Raw genomic sequence first — 23,839 nt, forward strand, 5'->3', positions numbered from 1 at the left:
ATCTGTTGCCTAACAAGATTTATCAATCAATTCAGGACTTTTTCCTGATCAGAATAACTTACACTGATGTTATGAGATTTCTCTGCTTGAATTGGGGATGATTTCAGGGGAAACCAGCTGTTGGCTGGCAATGCTCTTCAGACATTGATTTCACTGCTGGCAATTCATCTTCAGTTTTGTGGCATTTAGAATTGGACTTTTGAGAAATGAGTGCTTTTAGCAGTTGCATGGTGAAGTGGGTAGCTCGTTGCTTCAAGCGCAGCATTTTGTCCGTGTGATTGCTGAAGCTTGGCACGACACAGCCGTTAAACAGGCTGCAGATAACTGTAGACAGATGTCTCTGCAGCTCCTGTGTACACAAGATACCACATTCACCACACAGAGACATTCATTGATGGTACTCTTTGCTGAAACCTAATGTCACAAACCACCTTTGAAGACATTTAGTATGTGATCTGAAGGACACCTACAAGACTGATGGTTAACTGTTTGGACGATCTTGAATATGTTAGTAGTACCTTCCATGATAAGTCACAAGCCTTGTGTGGTATTACACCATCTAGATTAGAACATTCAATTGTTCTTCAGGTTTGGCTTAATTGGTAGCATTCTTAACTCTGAGTCAGACCAGTCCCCAGTACATTATCTCATCTGGCACTTCAATGTAATACTAAGGGAACACTGGAAACACTGTACTTCAGATGCAATATTATAATAAGGGCTTGCCTTCTCATTTGGGTGAACATAAAGTGTAGGGAGAGTTTGGGTAGGATTAGTATAAAAATGTTCATTTGATGCACAGATTAATTGGGACGAAGGGCCTGTATATCTCTAAAAAGACTCCCTGTTTAAAATATTCCATGGCAATGTTTTCCGTAAGGTTCTCAACACTCTGCCAATGTAATCTGAGGTTGTCAGGCTGCTATCTCACAGAAGTTCCTCATAGTGCAACAGCGTCTGAACTTCAAAAGGACTTCTCTGACTGCAAAGTGCCTTGGGCTTAGAAGTGTACAAGTCACAGAATAACTTCCCAATGAGAGGAGGAAGGAATGATCGTAAAGACCCGAATCATCACCAGTAATCAAGGGATGGGGTATCTATGCTGGAAGGTGGCATGGCTAGCAAAGTGGTTAGAACAATGCTATTACAGTTCCAGCAACCCGGGTTCGAATCCGGCGCTGTCCGTAAGGAGTTTCTACGTTTTCCCCATGTCTGCATGGGTTTACTCCCACATTCCAAAGATGTACAGGGTGTAGATGTAGGTGTATTTAGGTAGCACAGCGTTGAAGAGCAGAAGGGCCTGTTACCATGCTTATCTTTAAACTTAAAAAATATATTAAAAGATCAGCTATTATCTTATTGAAAGGCTGAACAGATGCAAGGGACTGACTGACATCTACTGACTTGTATCTCTCAGATTCTTGAGAGAGTGTAGTTGAATATCACTGTTCATGAGTCTAATGACCCTTGTATATGATGGCCAAGAGGTTTCAGTAGGAAGAAGAACAAGGGTATGCAGATGTGGAAAATGTACAATGTCGTGGCACTTCACAGTGGAATAATCAGGTCACAGCAGTCAGAGGTTTTCCAGGTTGCTTGGAGTGGTGGTTCCAAGCTTGGTAAGAGGGAAGGGTACGTGGGAGGTCAGCACGCCACACCGTTGAAGAGACTACTGATGAGCAGATACAGTGGGCAGGGAAGCAGGCATCTTCAGTTTGGCAGCTGGCACTGGTTGGATAATCCTCTCTGCTCCAGAAGCCACAGTGGTCAAGAAAATATATGTCCAGCCAAAACCTTGAGATGAGGTGTTGGCAATAAGTTGGAACCCAGCTCCTGATTGTGAGGCTAATATCAATCTGATAGCACACCACGAGAGCTACATTTCTCACTTGGGAACAAAATTCTTCCCCGCACAACTCATGACTATATTGACAAGTTTTGTCATGACAAGTGTTGCCAATAGCTTCACTTACTTGTAAACACATATACTGTTGTGCATGAGACAGTGCCAGACATAAAAAATGCGCCCCCCTTTTACTTGGTATTAGCCGATCAGTGGCTGACATTTGAGTACGTAGGAGCAGGACATGACATTGTCTGCCTTCAACCAGGCTGCAGACCTTCATTTCCCCATCTTCACAGCCTCACTTTGAAAATCATACGCTAGCAAAGTGCTAGCTGAAGGTTTGCAAGCTCTGACTGACAGCTGGTCAGGGTGGCATTGGTGCTGGTTTCATGCCTTGCCTCTCCTCCATAAGTGTGCAGCCCATGGAGATGCAGCAAGATTAATGGTTGACAGGCTGACCAATGACAGTAGACCACGCAGCCAAGGAGTTGATTAGCTATGAATGCAGGAGCAGGTTTGATGGGCTGATTGGCCTTGTCTAAGTGTCCCTAACTTTATATGTCTGGAAGTGGGAATGGGCTATTTTTTTCCCTATTGCTTTCTCGCATTCAACGCTTTCTATCTCAGCCAGTTCTGGAGGCAGAGTGAGTAAGTAGATTCAAGGTGGCAACTGACATGCACTTGAAATACATGGGGATGGGGGATGGGGAGACTGCAAATTTATTGTTATATGTACAAAAGTACACTGAGGAAGTTTGCTTTACAAGCAGTTTAGTTAGTCGACCCATACATAGTACAGCAGTACAATCACAGCACAGAGTTGCAGCGAGATATCAAAGACAACATAATTTTGCAAGTGTGAGGAATGCTTGAGGCAGGAACTAAGACTGAATCAGCCATGATCTTGTAGAAAGGTGAAATAGACTTGAAGGGCTGAATGGCCTCCTCCTCCTGCTGTTTTCTGAGAAATGGTGGAGGAGGGCGACCGTTGTGGTGGCTGAGATGAGATTGGTGATAACGTGGTACGAGCTGTGGCAGGAATTTTGGCAGCACTGTTTGGCACAAGGAAGCTCAGCGCATGACTTCATTTTATTTACATGGGCGGTGAGAATGTGGGTTGAGTTCAGCTGTATTTACAGTGGTATTAGTCACTTTTAATTGAAGGGTAATTGGTAGTTTGCATCAAATTTGAAGTAAAGCAAGAGAACCAACTAACAGCTGAAAGCTATGCCAGCAGTAAATCATCTGTGAGCAACCTCACAATGAATGGTAAACAGAAACAATACAGAAAGCAATGTAAGGAGGGGGTGCTCAAAGGCATCTATAAACAGTGACAAAGACTAACGAAAGCCAGAAAAATAGGGCTCATCTCTTAAGAGATAGGATTGAAAAGCAGAAAGGTTGCATTAAACCCTTCAAGAGTTGGTTGGAATACAGCAGGTGTATGGAGCAGGGCTTTTTTTAAAATATATTAGACAGGCCATAGATGCAATTGAGAAAGTAGAAAAAAATATTTATGAGGATACCAGAACTGAGAGGTTAGAATAATCCTGAAAAATTACACTGTTTGGAGATTTTATTCTGGAAGAAAGAATATTGCGAGGTATCATTAAAGTGGGCCACTTGGATCTGGGGTTAAAAATGTAGCTGTAAGTACGTCAAAAATGGAAAAAGAAAATATATCTATTCACAAAGCAACATGAACGTGGGGCTTAATTCACAGTGAGTAGGGAAGGAAAACTTCAGGGATGCATTATGTGAGTATGCTCCTTGATTACATCTGCAGTTAGTGCCTCAGCTGAGAGCACTCCGAGATTTACGGGATTTGTCAGATCTTCCTGGTCTTCGTCACAAAGTCCGTGACACCCGAGCATAGGACTGTAATTTGCCCCTGCCTCTGATATGGCGCATACTAACTCAACCTTGACTCACCCTACAGTGAGGCCATTCAGGGTCCAGCCGCAGTGTGCCTGCTTGATGTCAGAGTCAATGCTCTATGAGAGCTGCCAGGTGGGCAGAGGTGAGAGAAAAACAATAGAAGGAAACCTGGAGACTGATATGATCTCAATCTAGATATATGGTAAAAATGGGCCTGCTGCCTGGTGTATTTAGATAAAGTGAACCCTGTCATTACATAATCCACTCCTTTATACTTACATTTGTCACTCACCCAATATTTTGAAAGCTGTTGGATATTCATTTTTATTTTAATTTAGAGACTGCACAGTAATATACCCCTCCCTCCCATGGGGCTGCACGTCCCGTTTACACCCATGTGAGCAATTAACCTACATATCTTTGGAATGTTTGCTTCCTTCTCTCCCCTGAAGACATGTTTGATTTCCATTTCTTCTCATTTCTGTGTTGATTGACCTGAACAAGCAATCCTGCTGTTTTTTTTTTGTCCCCACAGGTGCGGCTTGACCCGCTGAGTGTTTTTCTGCGTTATTGGACAGGGGAAGGTGGTGATCACCTGAAACGAAGAGGAAGACTGCTTCCTGCTCATCTCAAGCCTCAAGAAGCCTACAGCAAACTAAGCTACGACATTTCCCTTGGTTTGCGCTTACTATCTGCTACTTCTCCGTTGCTGAGTGACAGGAAGTTTGGCATTCCCTTTGTGGTGAAGCAATGCTGAAGGCACCAGTAACCTTGCCAAAAGCAAGCCAGAGACAGAGTGACCACATTGATCAGCCAAAGCAATGGTTGGCATTCACATGGGGGCAACTCTGCTATCTTAACCCCTTACCTTGAGTGGAACGAGCATTAAAATCAAAACAGCTGTTTCTGTAGAATAAGGCTGAATGTCACTTGATTAAGGCTCGGTCAGCTTTCTGTGAAAGGAAAATGGCAACCACAACACCAAAAAAAAAACACACGCTCTCTTAAGATCAAATGAGAGCAGGCAGAGGCTTTGAATCTCAGACCGAATGAGACTACAAAGAAATGCAGGACTGCCAAGTGGCATATGATCACTGACCACCTCATACCCCGTCAAAGACAGCCTGTCAGTTTTATCTCTGCCTGATGTCAACAATTCAGGGCTGGTCGCCAAACCTGGTTTGGACACTTTTCTGGAGATTTTTTACCTCCCCCTTCCTCCCTGCCCAATCAGACATTCTCCACCCAATCTTTAATACGTTTAGCAAATTTTAAAAAATTACAAAATGAAGGGAAAAGTCCTTTTGTTAAAATATCATTTCTCCTGAGCTTGCCTCACCTGCCGAATGCGGTGACCAGGCCGTCCCTGTCTGGTCTCTTCAGGACAATTCTGGGTATTTAGCAATATTAAAAAAGCAAGGGAGCCAAGCAAGCACTCATATCTGTGGTCTTCATGAATGGTTCCCTTAAAGCTGTAGAACAACAAAAGAATTTCAAACTCCTATTTCCCAATTGAAATATAGTCAATTGCCTTTGAAGTAAGACACGAAATGCTGGAAATATTCAGCAAGTCAGGATTCTCATTTGGATTTCTATTGGGATTAGGCCATCCTGAGACTCTAGCAATGGGGTGATTAAAAACTGCAGGGCAATAGTCTGCTGTTGCCATTGCCAATGGAGCCTACAGCATGATGCCCACACAGGAAGTGCAAACTGCTTAAGAAAAGCAAAAGGACCCAGAGAATATCCTGTCCTGTAAATGGGATTGAGTATCATAGAGTTGTACAGAACAGAACTCTTTGCCCACTATGTGCACAACCATTTCGCATCTCTACGCTAATACCACTTGCTTGCTTTAGATTCATACCCTTCTATGCCTTGTATATTCAAATGTCTGCCTCTTACACATAGTGATTGTTACTGCCTTCACAACCTACCACCCTCCACCCCCAAGGAAGCACAAATTATTAGAAAAGAGTGAACACACTCTTCTTCAAAAGGGCAAATATTTTGGTGGATGCAGAGAAAAGGCATCTGGAGATGACTCAGATCAAGCATCCAATGGTCTGCACCTGGTCTTTTCTTCCTGGGTTCATAGAAACATAAAGAATACATGCATTTAATATACTGTATGAGGAGGGGTTAATGAGTTGACTTAGAAGAGGTATTTCCATGGGAGGACACCAAAACTAGAAGTGCATTCATGAAACAGTCATGGATAAGCCCAAAAGGCATTTTTGGAAGAGACTTCTTAGCCCAGTGAGAATGTAGAGTTGGCTACTTTGAAGTAGGGTGAAGAACATTCTGTAGGTGTGATAGACTCTATCACACTACAGAGTCGTAGGCAGCAGGAGCAATAGGCTTTAATGCACACAAGACTTTGGCTGGCCCGGATCCAAGTACAGGACTGCTTGAAGTGGGAAGGTAAGATGAGGGAGAATGGAATGGAATCATTGGGTGAAATGAATTTAAGTGAGATGTGGTTTCTTGTGGGTCAGAGAAATATTGTCATGGACTACTGGTACCAATTGGTCCACTTCATGACCAAATTGCACAGAACTCTTGTGTCTCCCAAAACATAAGAAAGGAGGAGGCTCCTTGGACCCTCGTACTTATCCACAATTCAGTCAGATCATGGCTGACCTGCCTTAGGCTTCAACTCCTCCTCTGTGACAAATCCCCATTCCAATGAATTCCCTGATGTATTTATTTCCTCTTAAAGTTACCCCATCAATCCTCCACAACCCTCTAAAGTAGAGAATTACCACCTTAGATAAAATTTCATTTTAAATGATCATCCTCTTATCTTTTACTTTAAAAATTTTTTTAACAATGCATCATGGTAGAGAGAACCCTTCTGGCCCATGGAACCCATGCCACCCAATTACACTCAATTAACTGAGCAACACTGTACGTTTTGGAGGGTAGGAGGACACTAGAGCACCTGGGAAAATCCATGCAGGTCATGGGAGAACGTACAAACTCCTTACAGAGAGTGCTGATTTCGAATCCGGGACCCTCGCACAGTGGCAGCATTGCACCATCCACTATGCTAACTGTTTCAGTTGTAACTTTGTAACTATGTCCCTTTGTTCAAGACTCTCCAAGACAGGAAACATCTTAATATCTACCCTATGGTACACTCTTGGGAAAGAATGTTCTCTGTTGGATACCAATTCAGAATTAGGTATCGCCCAGCTGCTGAGTGTTGCATCATTTATGTTTTAGTCTGTGGTGGCTAGTCTGCTGGAAGTCAAGGTCATCATTTGATAAAGAGGCCTGCATTAATGCTAACAAACAAAATTTGATACCTGACAATGAGAGGAATATATCAGCATAAACACAGATTTAACTCGTGATGGGACTTCTGAAGAGCTTTAAAATAAAGAAAAAGCCAATTCAGTGGTGTCCAGACTGCCAGAAAAGATAAAGCAGCAAGAGTCGTGGAGCCCTTTGGCCAAATTCATCCATGGTGACCAAGTTGGCATTTATGTGTCTGTTTTAAGTCAATATCTTTCTAAGTTCTTACTATTTACATATCTGTGCAAATGCCTTTGAAACTTTAAAATTGTATCCACTGCTGTGGCTTCCTCTGGCAGCTCATTCCAAATATGGACCACTCTCTGAGTACTAAAGTTGCCCTCGGGTTCTCTTAAATTTCTCCCCTCTTACTTTATACTTTTGCTCTCTCATTTCAAACCCTTGAAAGAATGCAGGGCTGGGAAAGAAAAAGGGAGGATCAATGCCTTGGATCTGGGCTGGCCAACCTTTTAATTTTTAATTTAGACCTATAGCATAGTAACAGGCCATTTTGGCCCACGAGTACAAACCGGTGTAGGCTAATTGGGTGGCACGGACTTGTGGTTCTAAGTGGCCTGTTACTGTGCTGAATGTCTAAATTAAAAGGTTAGCTACCCCTGCCTTGAATAGATGTGAATATAAGTGTAAGAATGTTTAAATGAAAGCATTTCCAGAACAGGAGCCAATGCAGGTAAGAAGACACACAGAAGAATGGCTAACCAGGGTTCAGGATGAACTCAAGTCCACAGGTGTTGGAATTGTCGAGCTTGTTGGTAACATTCTCTGGTGTAAAGCTAATCTGCAAGATTGCAGGACCTGCACTATTTTTGGTCTCTGGTTTGTGTTGATGTATTTGTGCCTTCCTTAATTGTACCTACCACACGCCTGTCGTGGACCTATTAAATGTAACTAATGATCTAATGAGTGATCTTGCCTGGTGTTTTGAGATTGTGTCAATGGAGTATAAAAAAAATCTTGCTTCAATGAAGAAACCCGGTACCAATTGTTATATGCCCTTCTCTCATTCTGCATCCCCACCTTCAATGAAACCAATTGGAAATGATTAATTCTTAAGGCTAAAAAGATGGCTGCAGGGTGACTCTTGACTCAGAGTGAATAATATTAAGCCTTTGCATGCCACCTCCACCTCCCCACCACTCCTCCACTCTTTTCTCAAAAGCGTCTGTTCATACTTGCTTTGTAATAATGACACAACTTTAATGGATTGCTGGTAAGATTGTATCTTTGAACCTTGTCATCATTTTAACAGCGATATCGGAGGCAGTGCAGAGAAAGTTACTGGGTTGACTCCTCTTGTGAATAGGTTCATGCATGAAGTGAGGTTGAAGAGATTGGGCCTTTACTCACTCGAGATTAGAAAAATGAGCGGTCATCTTATTGAATCATTTAAGCTATTTAAAGGGAATTTACAGGTTTGATGTTGAATTTGTATTACCTAATGGAGGTATCTGTAACTGGGGAGTTTTGTGTCCGAGTGAGATGTTATTCATTTGGTGTTGAGTTTGTATCACCTAATGGAGGTATCTGTAACTGGGGAGTTTTGTGTCCGAGTGAGATGTTATCCATTTGGTGTTGAGTTTGTATCACCTAATGGAGGTATCTGTAACTGGGGAGTTTTGTGTCCGAGTGAGATGTTATCCATTTGGTGTTGAGTTTGTATCACCTAATGGAGGTATCTGTAACTGGGGAGTTTTATGTCCAAGTGAGATGTTATCCATTTGGTGTTGAGTTTGTATCACCTAATGGAGGTACCTGTAACTGGGGAGTTTTGTGTCCGAGTGAGATGTTATCCATTTGGTGTTGAGTTTGTATCACCTAATGGAGGTATCTGTAACTGGGGAGTTTTGTGTCTGAGTGAGATGTTATCCATTTGGTGTTGAGTTTGTATCACCTAATGGAGGTATCTGTAACTGGGGAGTTTTATGTCCAAGTGAGATGTTATCCATTTGGTGTTGAGTTTGTATCATCTAATGGAGGTATCTGTAACTGGGGAGTTTTGAGTCCGAGTGAGATGTTATCCATTTGGTGTTGAGTTTGTATCACCTAATGGAGGTATCTGTAACTGGGGAGTTTTTTGTCCGATTGAGATGTTATCCATTTGTTGTTGAGTTTGTATCACCTAATGGTGGTATCTGTAACTGGGGAGTTTTGTGTCTGAGTGAGATGTTATCCATTTGGTGTTGAGTTTGTATCACCTAATGGAGGTATCTGTAACTGGGGAGTTTTATGTCCAAGTGAGATGTTATCCATTTGGTGTTGAGTTTGTATCATCTAATGGAGGTATCTGTAACTGGGGAGTTTTGAGTCCGAGTGAGATGTTATCCATTTGGTGTTGAGTTTGTATCACCTAATGGAGGTATCTGTAACTGGGGAGTTTTGTGTCTGAGTGAGATGTTATCCATTTGGTGTTGAGTTTGTATCACCTAATGGAGGTATCTGTAACTGGGGAGTTTTGTGTCTGAGTGAGATGTTATCCATTTGGTGTTGAGTTTGTATCACCTAATGGAGGTATCTGTAACTGGGGAGTTTTGAGTCCGAGTGAGATGTTATCCATTTGGTGTTGTGTTTGTATCATCTAATGGAGGTATCTGTAACTGGGGAGTTTTGAGTCCGAGTGAGATGTTATCCATTTGGTGTTGAGTTTGTATCACCTATGGAGGTATCTGTAACTGGGGAGTTTTGTGTCCGAGTGAGATGTTATCCATTTCGAATGGATTTTTCTTCAATTTTACAACACGCTAGAAGTCAATTCCAGCCATTGAAACCCGTGCCACCCAATTTCACATAATTGCTGTACAATCTCAGATGTTTGGAGGATGAGAGGAAACCGGAGGATACGAAGTAAGTCCACACAGGTTATGAGGAGAATGCACAAACTTCTTACAGGCAGCGCCAGATTCAAACCCAGGTTGCTGTGCTGTCAAGGCACCATCAGAATAGGAATAGGGCCTCAGCACGTCCTAAGTGGTACCAATGGGATTAGGGCCTTGGCATGTGCTTGGTTTTACCAAAGGGAATTAAGTCTCGGTATATTCTGAGTGGTATGGATGACAATTGTTATTTGATGCATTATAGAAGTTTATTTTGGGTTTTTTGGCAGGAAACAGGTGTCAGGAGTGCTTGGCCATACATTTTAGGAAGTGTGGTGTAAAATGGAAATTGGCCTTCTTGATAGTTGTCACCGATGTGGTATTATGCACATAACTATTTCCCAGAAACACCAGAGTTTCAAGGAATATCCTGACCATGCCTGGGAAATGAAGGTTAATCTGCAGCAGATTGTAGTAGGCCACAAGGAGGAAAAAAGTAATTGTGACATCAAGCAGATCGTGGTCTGATCGTTGCAGTTAGCAGCAACCACTCTGCGTTGTGTAGTGGAATGTTCTGAAAGACCTGATTAATAAATGCAATTAGGTTTCCAAATTCCACACTTTTGGGTTGTGGCTTCCAATATTCTGTGCATAACGAGAAAGAGGTAGAGTCCCACATCAAACATCAACCATCTATTTACACTAATCCTATATCACCTCCCATGTTTTATTTCCTCCATTTTCTCAGCAAAACCCTTCAGATTCAATCACTTATTGACACACTAGGGGCAATGCATAATGAACAAATAACCTATCTGTCCTGTGCTCCTTGGGATGTGAGAGGAAACCCAAGCACCTGGAGGAAACCCATTCAATTGCAGGGAGAACTCTTAGAGTACTCGAGGTCAGGATCGATCAAGGTTCTCCATTCATGTGAACCAGTAGCTCCTCTGGCCCTGGCACTGTGCAAAGGCTTCGACTGACAGATTTTTTAAAAAAGCAGCAAGTGGTACATGCGATGTGCAGATCCGCAGATGCTACCATGGTGGACAGGGATGTCCAATGGGGTGCATCTCTTGACATCACTAGGGTGCAATTTTTCTACTCAAATAAGGCTTGTAAATGCTGCATATTTTACCAGGCCTTAACCAGAAGATGAAGCCTTCAGTTACTTTACTACCTAATCCTTCTCCGTTCTATTTGCCAATGATCATCATTCCAGTTAACCTTCCCCTCCAACTCTGGCCTGATTCTCTTTCTCTGCATCTCTCACCTGCACAACAATTTAGATAATATATCGGGAAGAGAGTGATCAAAAGGGAGTCTCCTGCCTCTTATGTTGATTGTTGAAAACCACCCCATGGCACGTCAAGGAGCTTGTGCAGACTCCATTTGAGCTTAGAAGGTAGGGCGACCTGAGGAATGGACCTGGTCAGGTGGCCAATAGCAGGAGATTTTATTCCATAAGACATAGGAGTGGAATTAGGTCATTTGACCCATTAAGTCCACCCTGCTATTCCATCATGGCTGCTTTTCTATCCTTTTCAACCCTGACTTCTCCCCATAACCCTTAATCGCCTTCCTGATCAAGAACATATCTACCTCCACCTTAAATATCCCCAATGATTTGGAGGCAGGAGGGTTTAGAAACCTCCTGAAATGCACCTCAGTCAAAGACCATGCTTCCTTCATAGGCCTGGTGGGCCAGGAGGAACGCTGCATAGAAACAAGTGAGGACATGGGTACACTTCAAGATATTCATGTGTTTGGTGCTGCTTGTTTTGATAGAATTATCTTGTTGGTATTTCTTCCCCCTCTCCATGGGCATCAACTTGACACAACCAGACAGCGCAAAGAAGACTGTGTTTGTTACTGTAATTAGAGGAGCCTGTGGCTAATCGCTGTGTGACACTAAGTGTGCTGGAGGCTGAGGTAATGACTGTTGTAAAGACTGTCATCATGGGATTAAGTAACATCTGTACCAAGCCTCTATTCCTCACTGCTCATGAGAAATAGTTCAGCATGGTAAGATCCAGCTGACTTGTTTACAACAGCAGAGTGTTTATTTCTTTTCCCAGGAGAGCACTTTCAATTACATCCCAGTAATACTCAGAAACAATACAGCCCATTAGATGGGTTTCTCTAGTTCAGTAATCGCTGGGGCTGAAGCCTCGCAATGAAAGGATTATCATATGAGGAGCATTTGATGGTTCTGGGACAGTTCAGAAGAATGAAGAGGGATCTCATTGAAACCAATCGAATACTGAAAGGCCTGGGAAGAGTGGTCATGGAGAGGATATTTGTTAAGGTGCCTGAGGGCACAGTGTCTTTAGTACAAAGTCCCTTTAGTACAAAGTTGAGGAGGGATTTCTTTCCCCAGAGGGTGGTGAATCTATGGAATTCATAGCTGCAGATGGATGTGGAGGCCAAATCATTGGACCTAATTAAGACAAAAGTAGATAAGCTCTTGATTTGAAAGGGAATCGAGTAATCATAAGGTCAGAAGTAATGGCCAGGTGATGCTAAATATCAATCACATCTCCTGAAAAGATGAAGCAGCCTTGCCTGCATGCAACAGCACGTTGGTAGCATCCTGCCTTGTGGTGGTGGGCACAGTCTTGATTTTGGTCTAAGAACTGTGTCAAACGATGGCCAGACAATGTCCATCTCCACCACGAGGAGTTTTGTTCACCTGCCTCTGACATTCAGAGGGATTACCAAACATGCTCCCCCATCATCAACTCCTGGCGTCACCACTGATCAGTCCGCAACTGGATCAACCTGTGTTTAAAAGAGCTGGTCAGAAGCCAGAAAGCTGTGCTGAGTTATTCACTTGCCTCAGTGTTTTTCTGCCATGCACAAGGCAGAATTCAAGGCACTGACAGAATCCTCTCCTTTTGCCAGAGCAAGGCCAACACTCAAATACCCCATCAGTGTCTGTCTCTTATTTGAGTGGCTGTGCTTTAAATATGTCTTCCTTCCTTCCCCTACCAGAGAACTGTTGCTGCAGAGTGAACCATCTACGAAATGAGGTTGACAGCATCTCCCAATCTCTGAGCTCTACCATCCAGAAGGTCAGGGGAAGCAGATGCAAGAAGATAATGTCACCTGAAGGTTTCATGCCAAGTCACAGCATTCAGAGATCGAAACCATGCACATCCCATCCTATCCACACTGGAGAAGTGCCATCTTCACATGTAATATATTCAAAAGGTTTTCTCGTCACCAACTTCTTAAAGTGAGTGGCAAGTGCAGGCTCTGAATGAATGGGCGACCTAACCAGTTTGGTAAGGTAATAAAAGACCATGAGGGTGGGGAAATTGCCCTTCTCTTCTTTGAATAGTGCCATGAGATTTGAGAGAATGGACCGGATCTTGGCTTTGAAGACCCCAGATGGGAAAGGAGATTGGGGGAAGAGAATGAGAAAATACCATACAATGTTGCCTTGGAAGAAGTCAGGGTTGGAGAAGGCCTTTCAGTCCCTAAGAGTACCAACTCTCATTTTCTCCTTTATGATGTATTTGGCCTCTGATTTATGCCATTAAATGTGCTTCCACCACTCTTTCAAGCAGTGTATTCACATTTCACTGCATATGAAGCAGGCCCCTCATCTCTCTTCTGTCACATTGGCAATTCTCTTAGATTAAGTGGCTAGTGAAGATCTCCCAGTGGTCAAAGCTTGTGCCCTAAAAGTTTTATGAAAACAAATATCTATTCTGTGAAACTAAATAACATTAATCAGTGCAAAGCTTGTCCCTAGAGAGAATGCCTGGGGTTATTTACAGCCCCTCCGGCACATTGTAAAGAAAATGAGTCTCTCATGGGGCTCCAAATTCAATTAACAGTGGGGAGTGTTTTATGAGAAGTTCGTACAGGTGTCACAAAGAGACAAGATCAAAAAATATTGTTTCAACACTTCTGTAATCATAGGTAGCCTTGGTGTCTGAAAGGATGAGGGGAGGGAAAGGGTTTTCACTGTACATTCTCCACCAGCTTATCCATCATTTGAAGGAAATGTCTTCACCATTAACCACATGAAGGGAAATCTTTGATCTGTAAACAATAATGAGGAGTAATTGACCAGGAATTACTTAAGGTTTTTTTTGAGTGCATAGAATTCATTCAAGAGAAATAATTGGACAGGACAGTGGACAAGAGTCATTGAAGGGCACTTTATAGAAGTGGAGTAATTGAAGAGATCCCAGGAGCAGATGGTGTTCCTGGTGAAGTTCTATAGCTTGCTGAGGTGCATAATCTCTTCATCATCTGGAAGGAGGAAGGTAGACCAGGGGACCTGAGAGACATCATAGTTGTACCCAACTACAAGAAAGGAGTAAATGAAGTGACTGGAGAAAGATCTCCATGCTGTCTGACATGGGGGATTTCAATAAAGGATCTTCCTCAACCACTTCCAGCCAGCTCCCCAAATGTCAGTGTTGATTCTGCCCATCTAAAAATGCAGGAAACATACTCTTACACCATGTGACAACTCCAAGAGAAATGCAGGAAGCAGCTCCAGCTACGATACATGGGTTTCATAGATCTGACTAAAGCTTTTGACCACGCCAAATGTGCAAGATAGTGGAACCTGCTCCTCAAATGTACTTACCCAATAAATTTTAATCTCTCCATGTTACATTTGCATCTTGATGGAATGCAGCCCATTATCCTAACCAAATGATCAACTACAGAGCCAGTCTCAGGGGCAAACAAGGAACAACATTGCCCCACATACACCTGATGAAGGGCCCAGGCCTGAAACCTTAGTTAACCTTTCACTTCTTATGGATGCAGTGTGACCTGCTAAATTTCTCCAGTACATTTGCATATTGCTCTCAACCTCAGCATCTGCAGACTTTCTTGTTTAGCGTCATTGCTCCAACAATCTTCTGAATTTTTCTTGTCACGATACTGCACCAAGTTCCGCCAGGTGAATCTTTAAAACAAGTAGGAAACTATTCCATCGACAACAGGTGCACTCGAGAACTAAGACCAACCAATCTCAGTCATTGAGTTGAAACATGCAAAAGCATGTCAGAGGCCCAGTTCCTAGTTATTGTTGTCTCATTTAATGAACCATGAGGCCCACATTCAACTACGAGAAGGAGAAGGGGAAGAGAAAGAGAGGAAGAGGAGGGAGGAGAGGAGGAGGAGGAGGAGGAGGAAGGAGGAGAGGGAGGTGGAGGAGAGGAAGAAGGAGGAGGAGGAGTAGAAGAAGACGACTTTTGTACATTTTGTTCCATGTCTGACGTCCACATTTTCAGACACTCTTTTCCTCAGTTGACCAAAGATGAGGAAGGGCAGCACAGTTAGCATATAATTAGCGCAACATTATTACAGTGTTAGTGACTCATGCTTGTATCGACAATGTCTGTAAGGAGTACGTATGTTCTCCCCGAGTCATGCGTAGGTTTCCTCTGGGTGCTTCAGTTTTCTCACACCCTCCAAAAACGTAGGTTACTTGGTGTATTTAGGTGACACACGCTCATGGGATGGAAGGACTTGTTACCGTGCAGAATGATTAAAAAAAGGTCAGCCAATTATTGAAGCAAATATTCCAGAGGCGTCATTAGTGAGAGGTCACTGATGCAGACTAATTGAAGAACCCTTGAAAGGGAATCGTTAAACAGGAGCCATTGTAGAGGACTGAATAATATTCAGTGAATTCCCCGGAAAGGGATATGGGGTAAAAAAGGATAAATGGAATTTAGTGGCAAAGCAGGCATAATCTCTTAATCTGAATTACACAACTGTCCCCAGGAGTTACAGAGCTTAGTTTTGTTTTTATGTTCCCTGAATGTGAATGAACAAGATCATTGAATGTGGAGCATTTTGTTGTCTTCCCACTACAACTGTTACTTCCCAACCTTGACAGTGATAAAATGAAGATTATTAAATTAAATAGGCTACAGGACTCTAGAACTCAGATGGTCCTACAGCGAATTTCCTTGGGCTCACTTGTTTATAATTGGCTCCCAGTCACGCCACATCTTGAATGTCCATTCATGTTGTCCCAGTTCAGGTGAGGCCATACCTGGACAGCTGAATGTATTTCTGGTCCCCTTACTTGAGAAAGGCTACGCTGGCTTTGGAGGTTCAGCAGATTGATTCCAGATATGAAGGGGTTATCGTATGAGGTAGCCTGGGGAATACTCATTGGAGTTTAGGAGGATGAGAGAGGATCCTATAGAGAGATTAAAAAATTATGAAAGGACTAGATAACGGAGGTTCTTTCCACTGGCAGTTGTGACGAGAACTTGGGAACTTAGCCTCAAGACTCTGGTGAGTAGATTTAGGACATGGGGGAATTGTTTTATTCCAGAGAGTAGAGAATCTGTGAAATTTTCTGCCCAGGGAAGCAGCACAGGCTGCCTAATTGAATATACTTAAGACACCGATAAATATTTTTTTAATGTAAAAGAATTAGGGATTATGGAGAACAGGTGGATGTGGAGCTGAGTCCACAACCAGATCAGCCAAAGTCTTATTGAATGGCAGAGCAGGTTCAATGGGCCAGATGGCCGACTCCTGCTTCCATTTCTTATTTTGTCTTGCTCCTCTGAGGCTTCACATTTTCCAACTTCAACTTCTGCTAACTCTCCATCACCCTGCATTCCTCCATTTATAGTTCCCTATGCATCTCAACATTGCACTTTTGTGACACTTTATGCTCTCTTTTCCACTTCCTCCTTTAACCCTTTGGACTCAGTGTCCCTGTTTTCACGGAATACCAAGTGAATATACTCCTTGTCCCTGTTTTCCAGGACTGGTTTTATACCCAACCACCAGCTAGTTCATACTAGTGTTCGTACTGTAGTTTATCCACGGACCCAGTCCGGAGTATATATTATGAAAGGTTAAAAATGGCTGGAGTCCAAAGGGTTAAATCTCCCACTCAAAAAATCTCGCTCTAACCATACTTTTAGGCCCCTCTTGCATCGCTTACTCATAAAGCATTACGAAGTGCCTCAGGATATTTCACTCTGATCAAGGCTTTACATAAATACAAGTCTTGTTATTCATTTCAGTAAATTTGATTAATGTTGCTCATCTCACCTCCTCCACTCTCATCATCTCCTCCACTCTCATCATCTCCTCCACTCTCATCATCTCCTCCACTCTCATCACCTCCTCCACTCATCTCACCTCCTCCACTCTCATCACCTCCTCCACTCATCTCACCTCCTCCACTTTCATCACCTCCTCCACTCATCTCACCACCTCCACTCATCTCACCTCCTCCACTCTCATCACCTCCTCCACTCATCTCACCTCCTCCACTCTCATCACCTCCTCCACTCATCTCACCTCCTCCACTCTCATCACCTCCTCCACTCATCTCACCTCCTCCACTCCCATCACCTCCTCCACTCATCTCACCTCCTCCACTTTCATCACCTCCTCCACTCATCTCACCACCTCCACTCATCTCACCTCCTCCACTCTCATCACCTCCTCAACTCATCTCACCTCCTCCATTTTCATCACCTCCTCCACTCATCTCACCACCTCCACTCATCTCACCTCCTCCACTCTCATCACCTCCTCCACTCATCTCACCTCCTCCACTCTCATCACCTCCTCCACTCATCTCACCTCCTCCACTCTTATCACCTCCTCTACTCTCATCACCTTCTCCACTCTCATCACCTCCTGCACTCATCTCACCTCCTCCACTCTCATCACATCCTCCACTCTCATCACCTTCTCCACTCATCTCACCTCCTCCACTCTCATCACCTCCTCCACTCATCTCACCTCCTCCACTCTCATCATCTCCTCCACTCATCTCACCTCCTCCACTCTCATCACCTCCTCCACTCATCTCACCTCCTCCACTTTCATCACCTCCTCCACTCATCTCACCACCTCCACTCATCTCACCTCCTCCACTCTCATCACCTCCTCAACTCATCTCACCTCCTCCATTTTCATCACCTCCTCCACTCATCTCACCACCTCCACTCATCTCACCTCCTCCACTCTCATCATCTCCTCCACTCATCTCACCTCCTCCACTTTCATCACCTCCTCCACTCATCTCACCACCTCCACTCATCTCACCTCCTCCACTCTCATCATCTCCTCCACTCTCATCACCTCCTCCACTCATCTCACCTCCTCCACTCTCATCACCTCCTCCACTCATCTCACCTCCTCCACTCCCATCACCTCCTCCACTCATCTCACCTCCTCCACTTTCATCACCTCCTCCACTCATCTCACCACCTCCACTCATCTCACCTCCTCCACTCTCATCACCTCCTCAACTCATCTCACCTCCTCCACTTTCATCACCTCCTCCACTCATCTCACCACCTCCACTCATCTCACCTCCTCCACTCTCATCACCTCCTCCACTCATCTCACCTCCTCCACTCTTATCACCTCCTCTACTCTCATCACCTCCTCCACTCTCATCACCTCCTGCACTCATCTCACCTCCTCCACTCTCATCACATCCTCCACTCTCATCACCTTCTCCACTCATCTCACCTCCTCCACTCTCATCACCTCCTCCACTCATCTCACCTCCTCCACTCTCATCATCTCCTCCACTCATCTCACCTCCTCCACTCTCATCACCTCCTCCACTCATCTCACCTCCTCCACTTTCATCACCTCCTCCACTCATCTCACCACCTCCACTCATCTCACCTCCTCCACTCTCATCACCTCCTCAACTCATCTCACCTCCTCCATTTTCATCACCTCCTCCACTCATCTCACCACCTCCACTCATCTCACCTCCTCCACTCTCATCACCTCCTCCACTCATCTCACCTCCTCCACTCTTATCACCTCCTCTACTCTCATCACCTCCTCCACTCGCATCACCTCCTGCACTCATCTCACCTCCTCCACTCTCATCACCACCTCCACTCTCATCACCTCCTCCACTCTCATCACCTCCTCCACTCTCATCACCTCCTCCACTCATCTCACCTCCTCCACTCTCATCACCTCTTCCACTCATCTCACCACCTCCACTCTCATCACTTCCTCCACTCTCATCACCTCCTCCACTCATCTCACCACCTCCACTCTCATCACCACCTCCACTCTCATCACCTCCTCCACTCTCATCACCTCCTCCACTCATCTCACCTCCTCCACTCTCATCACTTCCTCCACTCTCATCACCTCCTCCACTCATCTCACCTCCTCCACTCTCATCACCTCTTCCACTCATCTCACCACCTCCACTCTCATCACTTCCTCCACTCTCATCACCTCCTCCACTCATCTCACCACCTCCACTCTCATCACCTCCTCTACTCTCATCACCTCCTCCACTCGCATCACCTCCTCCACTCTCATCACCTCCTCCACTCTCATCACCTCCTCCACTCTCATCACCTCTTCCACTCATCTCACCACCTCCACTCTCATCACCTCCTCCACTCTCATCACCTCCTCCACTCTCATCACCTCCTCCACTCATCTCACCTCCTCCACTCTCATCACCTCTTCCACTCATCTCACCTCCTCCACTCTCATCACTTCCTCCACTCTCATCACCTCCTCCACTCTCATCACCTCCTCCACTCATCTCACCTCCTCCACTCTCATCACCTCCTCCACTCATCTCACCTCCTCCACTCTCATCACTTCCTCCACTCTCATCACCTCCTCCACTCTCATCACCTCCTCCACTCTCATCACCTCCTCCACTCATCTCACCTCCTCCACTCTCATCACCTCCTCCACTCATCTCACCTCCTCCACTCTCATCACCTCCTCCACTCATCTCACCTCCTCCACTCTCATCACCTCCTCCACTCTCATCACCTCCTCTACTCTCATCACCTCCTCCACTCGCATCACCTCCTGCACTCATCTCACCTCCTCCACTCTCATCACATCCTCCACTCTCATCACCACCTCCACTCTCATCACCTCCTCCACTCATCTCACCTCCTCCACTCTCATCACCTCTTCCACTCATCTCACCACCTCCACTCTCATCACCACCTCCACTCTCATCACTTCCTCCACTCTCATCACCTCCTCCACTCATCTCACCACCTCCACTCTCATCACCACCTCCACTCTCATCACCTCCTCCACTCTCATCACCTCCTCCACTCATCTCACCTCCTCCACTCTCATCACCTCTTCCACTCATCTCACCACCTCCACTCTCATCACCTCCTCCACTCTCATCACCTCCTCCACTCTCATCACCTCCTCCACTCATCTCACCACCTCCACTCTCATCACCTCTTCCACTCATCTCACCACCTCCACTCTCATCACCACCTCCACTCTCATCACCACCTCCACTCTCATCACCTCCTCCACTCTCATCACCTCCTCCACTCATCTCACCTCCTCCACTCTCATCACCTCCTCCACTCTCATCACCTCCTCCACTCTCATCACCTCCTCCACTCATCTCACCTCCTCCACTCTCATCACCTCCTCCACTCTCATCATCTCCTCCACTCTCATCACCTCCTCCACTCTCATCACCTCCTCCACTCTCATCACCTCCTCCACTCATCTCACCACCTCCACTCTCATCACCTCTTCCACTCATCTCACCACCTCCACTCTCATCACCTCCTCCACTCATCTCACCTCCTCCACTCTCATCACCTCTTCCACTCATCTCACCTCCTCCACTCTCATCACCTCTTCCACTCATCTCACCACCTCCACTCTCATCACCTCCTCCACTCTCATCACCTCCTCCACCCACAGTGAAGAATTGGGAAAATTATCAGAGGTGCATTTGTTGTTGGCATCAGCTTTATCGAGCAGCAAGACAGCACCAGCACAAATACATCTTGGTGAGAATAAAGCCTTTAAGACATGTCGAGGCGTGGTTAATCTACTACACCTGCCCTCCCCTATTAAACTCCTCTGATCGCACCACCATCCGCCCCCCCCCCCACCCTCCGCCCTACCAGTCACCCAGACGGATAAACCCAGTTTGCCCACAGACCCAAGTGAGTCACAAGCACCTGCATGTGGTATGAATCCAGCTGGCAGGTTGCCATCTTCCCCAGCTAGTACTCTTTTGTGGTTTCAATGTTATTATACACCGAGATTGTCAAGTTGAAAATCTGGCACAGTTTGTACACTTCTGGTGCAAAAGGAAAATAAATCATTTTGGCTTTCTCAGCTCTGAGTGAGAAGCCCAAGGGTTCATGTTCCAGTCAGATAATCTGACAACAGAGAATGTTGTCAGATCACACCCCTAATCTGCAATGCAGTCAGGGGTGTGGTCTTTCAAAAAAAGTCTTGTGTGGACAAACAAAATCTCGCTTTCAAAAAAAGTATTCTTGTATCCTGATCACCATTTAACCCTGAATCAAAATCACCAAGAAGATGTCATTCAGCACAAAGACAGACCCTTCGGCCCACCTATTGCACTTACCCTGCACTAATCCTGTTTTACCCCCTTATATTCCCATCACTTACAGCCACATGTACATATCGAGGGGCAAGTTACAGTGCCCAATTAACCCGCACAGTTTTGGGTTGTGAGAAACTGGAATACTTGGTAGAGACTCGCATGATCTTGATGGGAGCATGCAAACTCCACACAGATAGCGCTGGGATCAGCTTTGATTTTTTTAAAAAATGTGATCTTGCCATTTATAAATTAGTTGATGGATTCCTCTACATTACAATGGCTGCCCTGAGAAATTAATTAAAGAGCTATGGGTTTGGGAAAGGCACTGATTAAATGCAAGCTTTTCTCTTTTTTAATTGGACTGATGGAGTGATTCAACAATGATTTAAATTTGCCTGCAGCAACTTCTCATCCTTAACAAATTAATATGTGCTTTCTATGAAGCAAATAAAAAACAAATAGACATGGAGAAGGAATAAGGAGAGGCAGAAGCAGTGAGAGGTGAGGGAATAAATTCAAAAGAGGTGACCCCCCTGGTCACTATGATGAGAAAAGTAAAATGGCTTTGCCACACTCACAGGCAAGGTTAACGAAGAAATAGAACGTAGAATAATTAATTCAATATAAAACCATGAACAGAAAGAAAAACAATGATGAGATTAAGACAGAGATAAGGACATATGACAAAAGTTATTTTCTCTTAATCTACCAATGACAATAAAATATTGAAGGCTCTGCATTTATGAAAATAAATCTGTTCATTGCCAGACAGTGGTTTCACGGTGAATAAAAATGATTACACTGCAAAACAGGTTACTTTAATCCAAATGCACAAGCTATTTTATGATTAGTTTACAATGACAGGTTGTATAAATATTGCACGTTTTTATATGTAGTAAAACATGCCGCAGAAATTTATAGGAGTGTCATTGAATATCATTCAGCCAAGTGCCACATGCTTAGTGTTGGGGCTAGAGGTTTGCTGGTTTGCTTTAAGGATTGTTTTAAAAGCAGGGGGTGGGGGGAGTCATGGAGATGTAAGGGTGGCAAAGGAGGGGATTCCAGAGCTTAGAGGCTTAGGAACTTGAAGTTCTTGGAACTACTGAAAAAAAACTGCAGAGGATAAAAGAGCCTCGATATTTTTAACTTAATTTTGTTAAGAATACTTCCTTGTTGGAAATTCTAGGGTCTTCTTTATCTCCTTTATATTAACTAACTGATAACCCAATAATTAAACATAAGGCCATTTCAGATAGCCCAAACGTTGAGATGTAAAGGTGAAGAAACTCCACCAAACCGCATAATTACCTACCTTTCTGAATGTGCCCAAGCAGTCTCTGAGCCACATATCCAACTGCTCTCCCAGAGGGATAATCTCGGCAGCAGAGGCCTCCACCGATCAATCTGAATGTACAGCCGTGTTAAGCGGTTGTTTAGGGGCGGGCTGATGATGCTGTTAGCCCACAACCCATCTCCCCACCCAACCCTCTCCCTCCAAGTCAGGGGCAGTGGGGAGCCCTCGGGGCAATCGGGGCAGCGGGGGCTGGCGGGGCAGCGGGAGCCTTCAGGAGGTGGCTGGTCGGTGCAGGCTGGGACAGCCACACTGGGTCATTTTTGCCTTTGGGGTCGCTCTCTGCTGTTCAAAATGTGGCAGAGCAATGGCTGTCTTCCCGACTCATAATCCCCCATGCAGCTGGAACTGTTCTGGGAACCATAGAGCAGTTTCATCTGTGTGGGGGATTATGGGTAGGGAAGACGGCCATTGCTCTGCTGCAAATTTATGGCGGGTAGCACTACAGCACCAGTCACCCCATCTCCTGCTACGAGGCACCTCTGGATATTAATGGGATGCTGGAGCAGCCTTTTAGTGCTGCTGTCTGGAAGGTAAGTTCCCATTTTTCTGTAGCCAGTCTCAAGGTGGAGGCTTGACTGAAATGGCCTATAGTTTTTGAGAATATGGGCACAATTTAGAAGGTTTTTTTGGATTTCAGAGTTTTCCTTTTGCCAGCCCTTTTTCTACCTTCTTTACAAGATGCTGCCTTGAATGACTGGCACAGATTGGGTATTAAATGTTTTAAAGATCTTTTTATTGGCAACAATTTTGCACCTTTCAAACAATTGACAGTAAAATTTAATTTACCCCAAACTAATTTTTTTAAGCTATTTACATACCTTGTTCAATCTCAGATCCGTGATTTTCCTAGAACCCTTGGGGTGACTGATCTTGACACCATTTTTTGATCCATAATCTTCCCATAAAGGCTTAAAATCTCTTATTTGTGATAATTTGACTGGTCTAAGACTAGCCCTCCCCCATCCCCCCCACCCCCCAGTTAAAATCAAGGATGCCTGAGAATATGATTTGAATCCTTCATTGTCCGATGAGGTTTGGGATTCTATTTTTAATTTGATTAACACACCTTCTCTTTGTGCATGGCCTTGTTTGCTGCAATTTAAAGCGGTACATAGAGCACATATGTCTAAGTTAAATTGTGTCTTTCAATTCAGACATAAATCCTCTATGTGACAAATGTAAAATTGGTGATGCTTCTTTAGTTCATATGTCCTGGTCCTGCCCTTGGTCAGAAGACTTTTGGAAAGATGTTTTTCAAACACTAT

The 23,839-nt window shown here is 44.4% G+C and overlaps 1 protein-coding gene across 1 annotated transcript; it reads left to right on the forward strand.

Annotated features, from left to right (window-relative positions):
- The first annotated feature begins 15,257 nt into the window (after positions 1-15,257).
- LOC138752877 (uncharacterized) lies at positions 15,258-20,728 on the forward strand. Its single transcript, XM_069915490.1, has 2 exons — positions 15,258-15,261; positions 16,884-20,728. Exons 1-2 carry the CDS (start codon positions 15,258-15,260, stop codon positions 20,726-20,728), a joined length of 3,849 nt encoding a protein of 1,282 aa, XP_069771591.1.
- Positions 20,729-23,839: the final 3,111 nt, after the last annotated feature.

Source organism: Narcine bancroftii, chromosome 2 (assembly GCF_036971445.1).
Source record: "Narcine bancroftii isolate sNarBan1 chromosome 2, sNarBan1.hap1, whole genome shotgun sequence".
NCBI lineage: Eukaryota > Metazoa > Chordata > Chondrichthyes > Torpediniformes > Narcinidae > Narcine > Narcine bancroftii.